The 12,338-nt window shown below is 44.9% G+C and overlaps 1 protein-coding gene across 5 annotated transcripts in view; it reads right to left on the bottom strand.

The window, feature by feature from the left end:
* The window catches only part of LOC126175661 (dnaJ homolog subfamily B member 6-like), a 333,822-nt gene that overhangs the window by 40,820 nt on the left and 280,664 nt on the right, over positions 1-12,338 (bottom strand). For 2 of the 5 annotated variants that reach the window (XM_049922567.1, XM_049922571.1), the window contains exon 1: positions 3,292-3,427. The exons of 2 other annotated variants lie outside the window; for them this stretch is intronic. In XM_049922567.1, the coding sequence (XP_049778524.1) occupies positions 3,292-3,341 (50 nt within the window). In that variant the 5' untranslated portion in view covers positions 3,342-3,427. Of the gene's footprint in view, positions 1-3,291; positions 3,428-3,475; positions 3,536-12,338 lie in introns of those variants that run through there. One more of the 5 variants, XM_049922568.1, reaches the window with a different exon arrangement.

Below are 12,338 nucleotides of genomic sequence, written 5' to 3'. Positions count from 1 at the left end.
TCGATATTGTTGTATGGCAGGTGTGTCAACTCGGTTCCTGTTCAGGAAATCTGTTCATTTCGCGATTTGCTTTACTTTTGGGCATTACTACTGTAATAGACTTAAAAAATGTCTCTCACAATGAAAAAGTTGTGTCTCAAGACAAAGCACAACATTGTCGAATGACGAAAACTCTAGATAAATATTTATGGAAACAGTTGACCGGAAAATTGAGGTCCACCTCTGCTGGAGCCAAGTGCGCCACTGTGCGTAGTGCAGCGAACGCGGTCTTTGCAATCCACGGCAACCACGGGTTGGGAGATAGATTTGCTCGTCAGTTGGGCCAGTCCACCATCGCGTGCCCTTTCGGCCCCCCACCACCACTTTGGACTCCACCTCCCCACCCCGCACTCTGCTTGCGACACGGCCGGCGTATCCTCGGCCGCCAGCACGGAACTGAGCGGACGCGATAAACACTTCCGAGGCCGTGAGTAGCGTCACAGCTGCTGCTAATCTGCTACTGTCACGGACTGCGCTTGACACGCAGAGCGCACATCTCGCTTTCCACGCCAAAAATCAAACAAGCATCTGTACATCCTTCCGCTTCCTGAACTTGAGCGTAACAGGTGCGTACTTTTACCTATTTTCACTTCCCTGAACGCTCCTTCCGAAACGAAGCGGCTGGACAAAGGAAGTCTAACAACATTACTGCTGTCACTTCAGTCCAATAATACCATTGATACCCGTCTACAACTGGAGTGCCTCTACTGTGGCTCTTGAATTGGGAATGCTCTACACGCCTCGGTAACGCTGTACTTAGCAGTTGTTAGTCACACTCGTATCGAATAACGTGACTGTTGTTCTCCGTATATTAACGTTTAATTAACGGTGTACCCTACTATGGGCAGGAGGGCTCCCAAAGCTAATGTCTGTTGGCAACATTCGTCTACTTGAACACACATCAGCCTCAAAACGAAGCTTTACCGTGGCTATAATTTTCGTGTCTTGCAATTCTCAATACAGAAATAAAGGAAAGGAAAAATCGCAACTACAGTGTCGCTAATTGTAGAAATTCTTTGCTTTCTAGTTTTAAAAAAATGTTCTAAGAAAGATGACTTTTGTACTTCACTTTTACCGACCCACACAAAGAAGCATCTTTTACGTCTTTTTCTCGCCAGGGCCACTCATCCTACTGCAAGCTGTTTTCGAGTAAGCAGAGGAATCGATTTTAGGGAGTTTGCAGAGAACAGAAAACAGGTCGCCGCGCGGCGGTGTCTGCGAGCAGAGGCGGCCGGCCGCAGACGGCGCGGGCAGGTGGGCGGGTTCAGAATTAGCCCCTACGTCAAACGGCCTCTCCTCGCGACGCCGGAGGACTCGAGGAATGTGTGCGCTTCTAGAAGATCTGACTGACTGCGTGCGAACTCTGTGTATGCAAACTGTCAGGCCACGGAAGCCAGTTTACACAGCTGCGTGCGCCTCTACCGACTCCTCCATGTCCCCCCTCCGCCAGGTGAACATCAGCAGGTATAAACTGGATTTATAATCTCCGCAAATTGCCGCGTCCTTGCAGAAAGGAAATGTGTTTCTGAAGTTTGCCCTTAATGTCTATCATACTTATTTGACAAAGAAGAAAACGAGTGGTCACGCTTCAGGGGCAGAAGCTAATTGTGAAATGCTATCAGCAGCAGACTGAAGACCGTAGGCAACCGTATTACATACGTTACCGGAACTTAATGCTCCGCTAAATTCAGTTATAGAAACAACGAACACAGGCTTCTGACAGGCTTGAGAACATGAGTATTTTTTATGAAACCAAGAAATTCAAACAAATGATTATCTACAAGAGACTCATTTTTCTTACTCTACAAGCAGGGACTCCTAGAACAAAGCTGGAAGAAATTTTCCTTTCCACTTGCAATCAAGAAGTCTCCCACAAAAATGGAACTAAAGTAACTACTATTAACTCTACTGTAGTTTACAAATCCTAAAAAGAAATCTTAAGTTATTTCGTGCATTAAAACATCAAGAGCGGAAATAAAATTCAACCCAATTTTTTTATGTAATTGCATGTAAGTAGTTTTTCCAAAAAATTGCGAACATTGTCTTCTCTAAAAAGAAGTGTAATTGTGCCTTTGAGCACGCCCCAGCATCTGTACAGGAAGACACTGATAAATCCCTGCGCTTGGCAGAAGCTTGCAACTTTCACCACCTTACCTATCGAACGCTCAAAGATCGTTCGATACGACCTAGTAGTTGAGAAGAACAAAGCTAATGGTTCGAACATCCAACCTTCGCGGCAGTAATGTGAACTCAAAGGAATGAAATACAGGCTCACCACAGTGAAAGATGGGAAGAAATTACATTGATACAAAATTCTCTCCTTGTAAGTTCGTTTCACCGAAAACATTACGTCTCGTAAATGTTCAAAGTAGTTAGTTTTAACGGAATCTCTAATGCGGCTTTTTTGGACCTTTATCATTAATGCACCACGACATAGCCTACTTCAATTCATTTCATTTCATGGCGAAAATTCCTTACGTCAATGTTAGAGAGGAATCAAGTACTTACGCTCGAGTCTCACACTACACCTGGCATGAGCAGATGAGTTAGTATTGATTTTTAGAGTTGGCAAAAATTTTGCAGGTGCTGTTCTAGAGTTCTCTTCGATGCAGTACACTAAACAATCACACATCATCGGAAAAGGTATTCTAAACTCTAAAGTGAGAAATCTGATAAGCCAGTATTATACATATTGCAAACTGAATGAAATGAAGATTTCAGCGTTTTTTCTCCACTTCATCTAAAATGCGGTCGAATTTGGAATCTTGCGAATCGCATAAAACGTACTGCCGTACACTTAACTACGCAATTCCATAATCCGCAATAAGGTGACAGAGCTTAAGTGCGTCCGACACGCATTTACATATTTTATAAGGAAACTTTGATAGTAATTTTTACCAGAGTTAACGCTGTAGGCTATTTTCGTATATATAACTCGAGGAGACAAGGGGCTAGTAACTAACACAGATCAGTGTTGCGCTACTGGTCCTTGCTATCGTCGTGGTGCGAGTCATCCCACTCCAGCGACTGTATAGTTGAGATAGCCGCGAGATCTACCACGTCAGCGTTCCCACATCTGCTACTTCTCGCTCGGTCAAAAAGAGAATGCACGGTGACCACGCGTGATCGATAACAGTAACACAACAAACTTTTAACGCGGAATCACTGTTGCCGAACTGCGGAGCGTAGGCGGTAGCGAGCCAGCTGGAGGTCCCGAAATAGCCGCGGGCCGCTCCCACAGCTGTGACTTACAGGCGGCGGTGCTGCCTCTGGCGCTCCTGCTCCCAGGCCGAGTACCTCATGGCTGCGGAGCGCGGGCTGCTGGGCGCCGGGCGGCCGTCGGGCAACTACTGAGCGCCAGGCGCGGCCAGCGGCGCCAGCAGAGGGCCGCTGACGCACGCGATGGCGCTGACGCCTGGCGCGCCGCCCTACCTACCTGCCCATGGCGAAGGATCCGCGAGAGCCCGCCCGTTCCGGAGGCCCCGTGCAGACAGGCGGCCAGGACCTGCAAGGCCGCTGATCCTTCCAGCGCGGCCCGCCGACGTCACCCGGGGAACCGGTACGTGACTCACCTTAGACGCGGCGGGCCGCGTGGGATTCGCAACACCGGCCCACTCGGCTGTTATGTCAGTATCAGCCTTATCCCCGGTGTGGTGGTCGTAAGTAAAACAGTAAAAATACAGCTGCCCTGAACCCGATGGCTGACTTTACCATCATTAACACTTTACTACGCAACTAGGCACGATCTTATTGTAGTGGTATGCACTTGCCTTCGCGCGGCTTTTGAACTGTCTACCCAGACATATATGGAGGGGGCCTTCAGCTTAAGGTCGATTCCGAACCACGCAACGATTTTGCGTTTTTCGCAACAACATCGACAGGTATAAAATAAACGATAAGTGAGTCAAAGTCCTAGGGCCGATTGGGGATCGAGCCCCGAGACTGTGGATGTGTGTTCCGAGTCACCTAGCGTCTTACTGTTGCAATGTCTTTAGTCTGAAGATTGGATTGATTTAGCCCTGCACGCTAGCCTAACTTGCCCAAGCCTATTCACCTGTGATAACTAAGGTTAATTCGGCTGGTCCCGGCGGAGGTTCGAGTCCTCCCTCGGGCGTGTGCGTGTGTGCGTGTGTGTGTGCGTGTGTGCGTGCGTGTGTGCGTGTGTGCGTGTGCGTGTGCGTGTGTGCGTGTGCGTGTGTGCGTGTGCGTGTGTGCGTGTGCGTGTGTGCGTGTGCGTGTGTGCGTGTGCGTGTGTGCGTGTGCGTGTGTGTGTGTGTGCGTGTGCGTGTGTGTGTGTGCGTGCGTGTGACCTTAGGATAATTTAAGTAAGCTAAGGTACTGATGACCTTAGCAGTTAAGTCCCATAAGATTTCACACACATCTGAACATTTTTGAACTAAGACTAATTACATCCCTTTGCACCTGCTTACTATAGCATGATGTCCAGGTTCCGAGAGGGTGCGTTTCTAGATGAGGTATCGAATATATTGCTTCCCCCTCTCCCGAGGAGATCATGAATGTAAAATTAAAGAAATTCGAGCACGCACGGAGGCTTTCCGGCAGTTCTTCCCGCGAACCGTACGCAGCCGGCCGTGGTGGCCAAGCGGTTAAAGGCGCTACAGTCTGGAACCGCGCGACCGCTACAGTCGCAGGTTCGAATCCTGCCTCGGGCATGGATGTGTGTGATGTCCTTAGGTTAGTTAGGTTTAAGTAGTTCTAAGTTCTAGGGAACTGATGACCTTAGAAGTTAAGTCCCATAGTGCTCAGAGCCGTTTTGAACCGTACGCGAGTGGAACACGAAAGGGATGTAATGACAGTGGTACGTAAAGTGCCCTCCGCCACACACCGTTGGGTGGCTTGCGGAGTATAAATGTAGATGTAGACTTGTCTCCTTCCAAATCTGTCTCCCACACCTACCTGCATTATCAAATGTATGATTCCCTGGTGCCTCTGGATGTGTCCTATTATCCCTTTCCTTCTTTTACTCAAGCTGTGCCATAAATTATTGGATATATATGTCCGCCTTTTATGCAAAAACATTTTTTTGTTACCCAACCATGTTTCGCCACCTCTGTGCCATCCTCAGTGGGTTTCGTTATTGACATCTGTAAAAAATGAACATACTTTAGGTTGGAACTGATCTAACAGGGTGATTTCTTTTCGGCGTGATTTTACATTACGTAGGTTTGCAGGACCGTCTGTACGGCGCCCTGCACTGATGACTTGTCTGCAAACCAACTTCATGTTCAACAGAGAATTTTATTCCCAACGTGAAGGGCCGCCAATGGGGTGACCAATTAGTGGCCTCCTAGCCAACATATATATGAACAACTTATAGACAAAGGTCTCCAGTCACATAGTAAGACCAAAAAAATACTTAGTTACATACTGGTACCGTTACGTCGATGACATAATATGCCTGACTGATGAACCATACACACATAAAGAAATAAACTTACTCCCAAAAATTCACTTTACGTTAGAAAGAGAAAACGCACTTATTTTTCTGGATCTCACCATACAAAAAACGAACACCACCCATGACTTCACAATATTCAGGAAACCAGCAACCACGAGCATTACTATTCACAATCCGTCTACTCACCCAGTGGCACACAAGCAAACAAGCTTCAGATTCATGTTCCACAGACTGAACAGAACAGCCATAAGGAAACAGAATTGCACACAGGAACTTAACACGAAACAGACAGCAGAGAAAAATGGTTACAAGCCCCATATGATAAAGAAGTTAAAGGAGGAGGAGGAGGAGGTGGTTAGTGTTTAACGTCCCTTCGACAACGAGGTCATTAGAGACGGAGCGCAAGCTCGGGTGAGGGAAGGATGGGGAAGGAAATCGGCCGTGCCCTTTCAAAGGAACCATCCCGGCATTTGCCTGAAACGATTTAGGGAAATCACGGAAAACCGAAATCAGGATGGCTGGAGACGGGATTGAACCGTCGTCCTCCCGAATGCGAGTGCAGTGCGCTAACCACTGCGCCACCTCGCTCGGTAAAAGAAGTTAAACCAACAAATATGTTAACATAAAAGGTACGAACACACAAAACCTTACACAACATAAGTCAACACAATATAAATAGAATGACTACAAGCAAGACAACAACACACAGAACGAAAAGGCACATACTCACCTACAATAACAAAACTGTCCACTTAATAGGTAACATACTGAAGAAACAGGGGCTTCAAATAGGATACAGGGTAGACAAAGTATATTAATGTGTGTGTGCAGCGTCCTCAGAGCGCAAAAAGAAGGATCAGTCACAACAAAACGTGAGTAATAACGAAAACACACACACACACACACACACACACACACACACACACATTTTGCCACACCAAAATCAAGTTTTTTTTTAAAAAATCAAGGGATGTGTTAACTTGGCGATGAAATTCACATATCGTTTGGTTTGCAGATGACAAGCTATCAGTACATGACACCACACAGATGGTCCCATGAAACAATGTAAGGAAAATCACGGTAAGAAAAAACGAACAAAAGCTTTCTTTAGGCCTCACTTCGTTAGATTAGTTACAACCTAAAATATGTTCACTTTTTACCTTTGTCAATAAACAAAACCGATTGAGGATGGCAGAGAGGTGCCGAAACATGTTTGTGTAACATGAAAAATGTGTGTTTTTGCATAAAAGACTACTACTCAAGTAGTAAACAAGACATACGAGTTGTATTTTGGCTGTAGAGTTGGGCGACCAAGGCAAGCCCTTTCCTCATCTTTTATGTGGCGCATGTGTAAGTAACTTGCGAAAGTGGCCGCAGGATTCTCGACCATCAGTGCCATTTACGGTACTAATGGTACCAACGGAAGGATGATGCAACTGAGTGACTGCTACTTTTGCTTGACCAAAGTGAACGGATATTCTGCAACATCAAAACATTTAATTTCCAAACTTGACCTCAGCCATACGCCCCCTCATGACGCTTCTCCATATCCTAAGCCACCAAGTGATTGAACCATTGATGAACAACGTTTAGAGATGTTACCCGACAGCATTGGGACCGAGACAGCAATAGCAACCTAGCGTAGCACGTGTTGGTCCGGGCCTAGAGTATTCGCCACCACAATCAATATTACCTCATTACTTAACGACCTAATTATTGGTAGCTGAAGAGTTGCAAGCAGTAGCCGAGGACTATTAATCTGTACTATCCGCCGATAACCGGAACCAAGGTAGGAACAGATGTTCATATTCCCCCCCCACACACACACTATATTAGCATTAGTTGCGTCATCAAGTTCAAAGGCAGTGTTCCTCCGTAATGGTAATAAATATCCCTCAGATGCCGTCGGATACCTTTATTAAGAAGACAGACTTACGAAAATATGCAAGATTTGCTCATTTACTCACACTATATGTGTAACGGGAAACTGTGTTTCGATCTGAAAGTAATAAGGCTACTAACTAGTATGCAACCAGGTTACAGGAAGTAGTGCTGCTTTCCGTGCGAGTGGGACAGCCACAACAATGAAGAACATTACACATGTAAAGAGTGACCTATGCGAAACGTCGTCACTCCGGGTAAAATGAGTGTGTGATATTAGCCGTAACAACTACGATGAGCTTACTGACGATACCTGTGAAAGCGTTAGACAGAGAAAGGGAAGCTTTTGCTCACCTGAAGACAAAGTTCCCAATATCTGCGTTGCAAAAGTTAGAGCGAGATTATTTATTGGCCCCGAAATATGACAGCTTATGCAAGACACAGATTTCACCAAGCCGTTAAGTGAGACTGAAAAAGATACAAGGAACGCATTTAACTGTGTGTGCGGACACATTCTTGGAACTCAAAATATCTAGTGACTATAGAGTTTTTGTGGATAACACGATAAGATATTTGTAACGTATGAAGCGTCAAATATCACCGAAGTTACATTTCCTTCATTGCTGTCTTGAATTTTTCCCCCCTTCAGAACTTAGGAGATAAAAGTGATAAACCCGAGGAACGTTTTCACCATGTCACTGTAGTAATGAAAAAGTTGTTAGTGGGGTGGTGGAACTGCAGCATGTTGGCAAAGTATTGTTAGTCCTTCGAGACACTGCAGAACCTTCCAAGGTTTCCAAATTATATATTTTTCGTAAGTGAAACAGCCTCTACTTTTGGAAAACTGTTTGGAAATTTTTATTTATTTCCCATAACAATGCAAGTGAAAAATCATAATTTTATCCAGAGGGCTGACAAAAAGTTTAATGTATTTTACAGTATTATTAGACATGACTGAACAGCACTTATCGGTAGAAGAGAGGAAGCTTCAAGTTTACATCTCTTATATGCTGATGTGAGTAGTTGCATATATACGGTAAACTTAACTACATAGTGTTGGCTATTATAGATGGAGAAACAAAAACACATATCTGAACTACAAATTTTATGTATTGCATGTAAGAAACCAATATATTGTTCTACTAATCCATGATGAATACGCAAGAAATCCCAAACTGTTGAAGTTATAAAATGAGGTTAGGTTGTTTGGGGGAAGAGACCAAACAGCGACGTCATCGGTCTCATCGGATTAGGGTAGGAAGTCGGCCGTGCCCTTTCAAAGGAACCATCCCAGCATTTGCCTGGAGCTATTTAGGGAAATCACGGAAAATCTAAATCAGGATGGAAGGACGCGGGATTGAACCGTCGTCCTCCCGAATGCGAGTCCAGTGTTCTACCACTGCGCCACCTCGCTCGGTTTATAAAATGAAGTGAACGCAGTGGGCACACTAATTTCCTCATAGCACATCAAATTCAGTGACTATGGGCTTAACTTTCCTCAGCAGTTCACTTAACAGACTTGGCACTCACTGTCACAATTGATGTCATTGTTGCTAAAATATGCACAAATATACAGTAGCACCAGGTGACTTAACTTTCATGGAACCATAAATCGCAGAGAGAAACACTGAATCCAAGTTCTCTTATTCTTACCACAACTGTAGTTCTCTTTACAAGCAACGCAGTTGTCATTTTTCTTGTTCTTTGACGTACATTTTCCTCCGTTCTGATTACCACCACATGGGGGCGTTATCTTTTCAGGTAAATCTGGTACCCTCAGAAGATAATCAACGAATGGTGTGAGGTTTGTTGCTGAAATGGAAGGCCTAAATAAGTCTTCCACCGAGATTGCGACGTTTTGAAACTGTTCTGAGAGCTTCTTGTGAAACTTAGTCGCAACTCATAGGAAAAATGCTCGTTTTATTGAATGCAACTTTGTGTATTAACTACTTTTCCTCCAAACCTTCTGAGGTACGCCCGAAGATTTGTGGAATAAGCTTGATCACAAATTATTTTTTTCGGCTGCTTTCCTTCTTGACGTATATGCTAAGAGTCAGAGCCATTATGTCTGAAACGTAAGAGTCGTTTCCCTAAGGAATTGTTCCAATAATTACGCATCCACCTCTGACAACAAATTACCAGTATGTTCCTTAGCTAATGCAACTGGACAAATGTCTTTGAATACTTATTTGAACAACTTGCCTTCATGAAATTTTATTAGGTGTCAGCCCAGCAAGCTACTAGTTTCTCTCCATGCACCACTGTGAACTAGCTGTCCTGCACTCGGCGACCATTTCAGCAAGACTATCTTCCCTGCCTGAAGACATTCCTGCCTTGTTGAGAATGTTGTAATTCACTGTAGAACGGCTACGTTAGTTCTGAACAAAGAATATGCCTGCTGGTATGAAATAAAGTATGTCATGGAACCAGCTACATTTATCCTATACGACAGAAAATGCGTTTAAAAATAGCCCTTTTTGCTATCGTCTGCTGTTGAGACCTCTCCGTACGCGTAACAACTATTGTTGGATTGTACTAACTAGATCAAATAGAAAATCGTAGTGATGAAGATGCTAATATGATGCGCTGTCTCAACGGCCCTTATCACTTTCAATAACAAATTTGCTAGTTTTCAACCGCGTTCTCGCTCTTCAATGTATGGCATCTAAATACATTTAAATGTTTAATTATATTATTTCTAATCAGAAAAGAAACATCTAGTCCTTGCACTGCTGTAAGTGGCCCTCATGATGGTGTATTTATTCGTGTTATTGAGGTCATTTCCAAGAATGCGCAAAAAAGTTGCTCCATACTTTTTATTCGTGTCAGAAGCATCGTGTTACAAGTTAAAAGAAAAACAGCAGAAGTTACTGGTATAGAGTACACCAGCACATTTTAGTGTAACACAGGACGTATGTACAAAACAGTATAGTTGGGCAGGGTAGCGGAAAACGTTAATTGCAATACCAGTTGCAGACATGAGGTCTTCGAGACTGCAATGGATGGGACAATCAAACCAACGTCAGTTGGAATATCTGGACCTTACCACCACGGCACAGGTCAGACCGTACAGGCTGCTGCTATTTTAGAAATTTCGCTTTGGACCTCCTTCCTGTCCACAGTACGGTACAGAATCTCAATACCTCCCAAATTTCGATGTAGCCAGAAGCCGACATTCGATACAGCGACTATGTTTTGCAGTTGGCCACGTCTTCCCTTTCAAAAGAGCCTGGTATCTGTAGACCGTCTTTCTGAGAAAGCTTTTGTTAGTTTAGTCCGTGTAGCCAGTGGAATGTCGTGCAGAAGGGTTTAGAACCGGAACACTTCCTTCTCTCTCTCTCTCTCTCTCTCTCTCTCTCTCTCGCTGCTGAACTGTGTGGTGTGATTTCGGCCACGTTGTGGAAGTAGCTTTCACACAGTATTTGGCGAGTCTGCACGTTTCGTTCATTGTGGCATCAATTTTCTTATTGTGGCCGTATTTTCACCAGACAGGAGAGGCATATAAGACGGCGGAATAGCAAGCTGCTAGTGCTGTTGGTTTTGTCACTTATGATGAACCCAAACTACCAACTATAATGTTGCGGAGGATATTTTTTGCAGGTGAATCATTCTGGCGTTTAAGCAGTGCTGCTTACATTCAGAGTCCTGTCCAGGGTTAACGCCCAGGTAACTGACGTAGGAGTGGCGTTCCTCCCCACGTCACCTGGAGTCTTCTTGACACAAGCATGCGTTTTGATGAATCAGGCTTACAAGTGATTCCAGTCGGTGCTGTTCGAGCCTTTCTGGGGCGTTAGTGAGCCTCTGACGCACTGGACTAGATAGTCGCAGTACGGTCATCACAATAGATGAACTTCACCCTGTAGATCGGTAGCGACGGGTCACCGGAATACGTACTGAAAAGTGTTGGGGGCTAATACAGTGCTCTGTAGAAGATCATTATTCTGTCTTCGCCATTCTACAAAGAACACGAAATTTCGTGGAGGCCTCTGATAACCAAGGTGAATGTGTAGCCTTTTTGTAGTACAACCTGAGGATGTGGTCACACAACTGACGTCCCTTACTGAAGGCTTGTGACAGAGGTTTCCATGCAAGACAGACGGGCGCCTAGCGGCGAGCAGCGCCGCGCTAGTCGTGCAGAACCCGCACGCGTGGGCGGCACGCCATGCCGCGCCCGCCTCCCACCTGCAACACCGAAAGTGGCGCCACGGTGGGCGGCGGCGTGAGGCCACGCTAACGCGTTCCGCCTTTGCCGTCTCGTTTACATGCAGAAAGCAGTCCAATAAACGCACACAAAGGGGAGGAAAGGCTGCGTTTGCACAACGCCGTCGTGCTAAACTCTGTAAATAAATTTGTCAGCGGCGACGCAGCGATCTGAACCGCAAACCTCAGTGAGCACAGCAAAGCACTGTTGAAAAAAGGCTGCAGTTATATGAGACTCAGAAGGAACGATTTTGTCAATAACACAGGCAAGTTTATTATTCACTACTAAAACCTTTATCGGAAAAAGATGTAGATGTAATGAACAACACAAAAGACCAGGTTTTGATGCTCTTTAAAGAAACGTATCTGCACAGACTAGAACTTTACGAAGATGCATTTGTTTACGTTATTTAGTCGAAAAACATGTTATACCTTTGAGATGTAAAGTACATACAATTAATTCTTCGCAATCTTTCCTTCGAATGACAAGTGCACGGCTTCAATTTAAAAAAATCTGTACAGCTTGCATTACTAATAGTTTGTTATAGGGTACTGGTGCAGGACTGTTTAGACCGTGAAAAGCACCCTTCCGCTGTGACAAATTACACCAACTCTGATCAATTCACTGGCGTCTGTTGTACCACATACTTGTCCTTGTGCTCCACTGGCAAATGTGCGACGTCTCAGGCTTAATATAGGAGAGTGATGCTGTAAATTTAAGCACTTAATGAATACTTTGAACGAGTGGTGGCGCAATTTGAATAGAGTCCCTTTCTGTCCACACAGGACTACACTGGCT

Source organism: Schistocerca cancellata, chromosome 3 (assembly GCF_023864275.1).
Source record: "Schistocerca cancellata isolate TAMUIC-IGC-003103 chromosome 3, iqSchCanc2.1, whole genome shotgun sequence".
In the NCBI taxonomy this organism is placed as follows: domain Eukaryota; kingdom Metazoa; phylum Arthropoda; class Insecta; order Orthoptera; family Acrididae; genus Schistocerca; species Schistocerca cancellata.
Note: the sequence above shows the minus strand (reverse complement) of the source record. Positions and strands in the feature narration are given on the sequence as shown.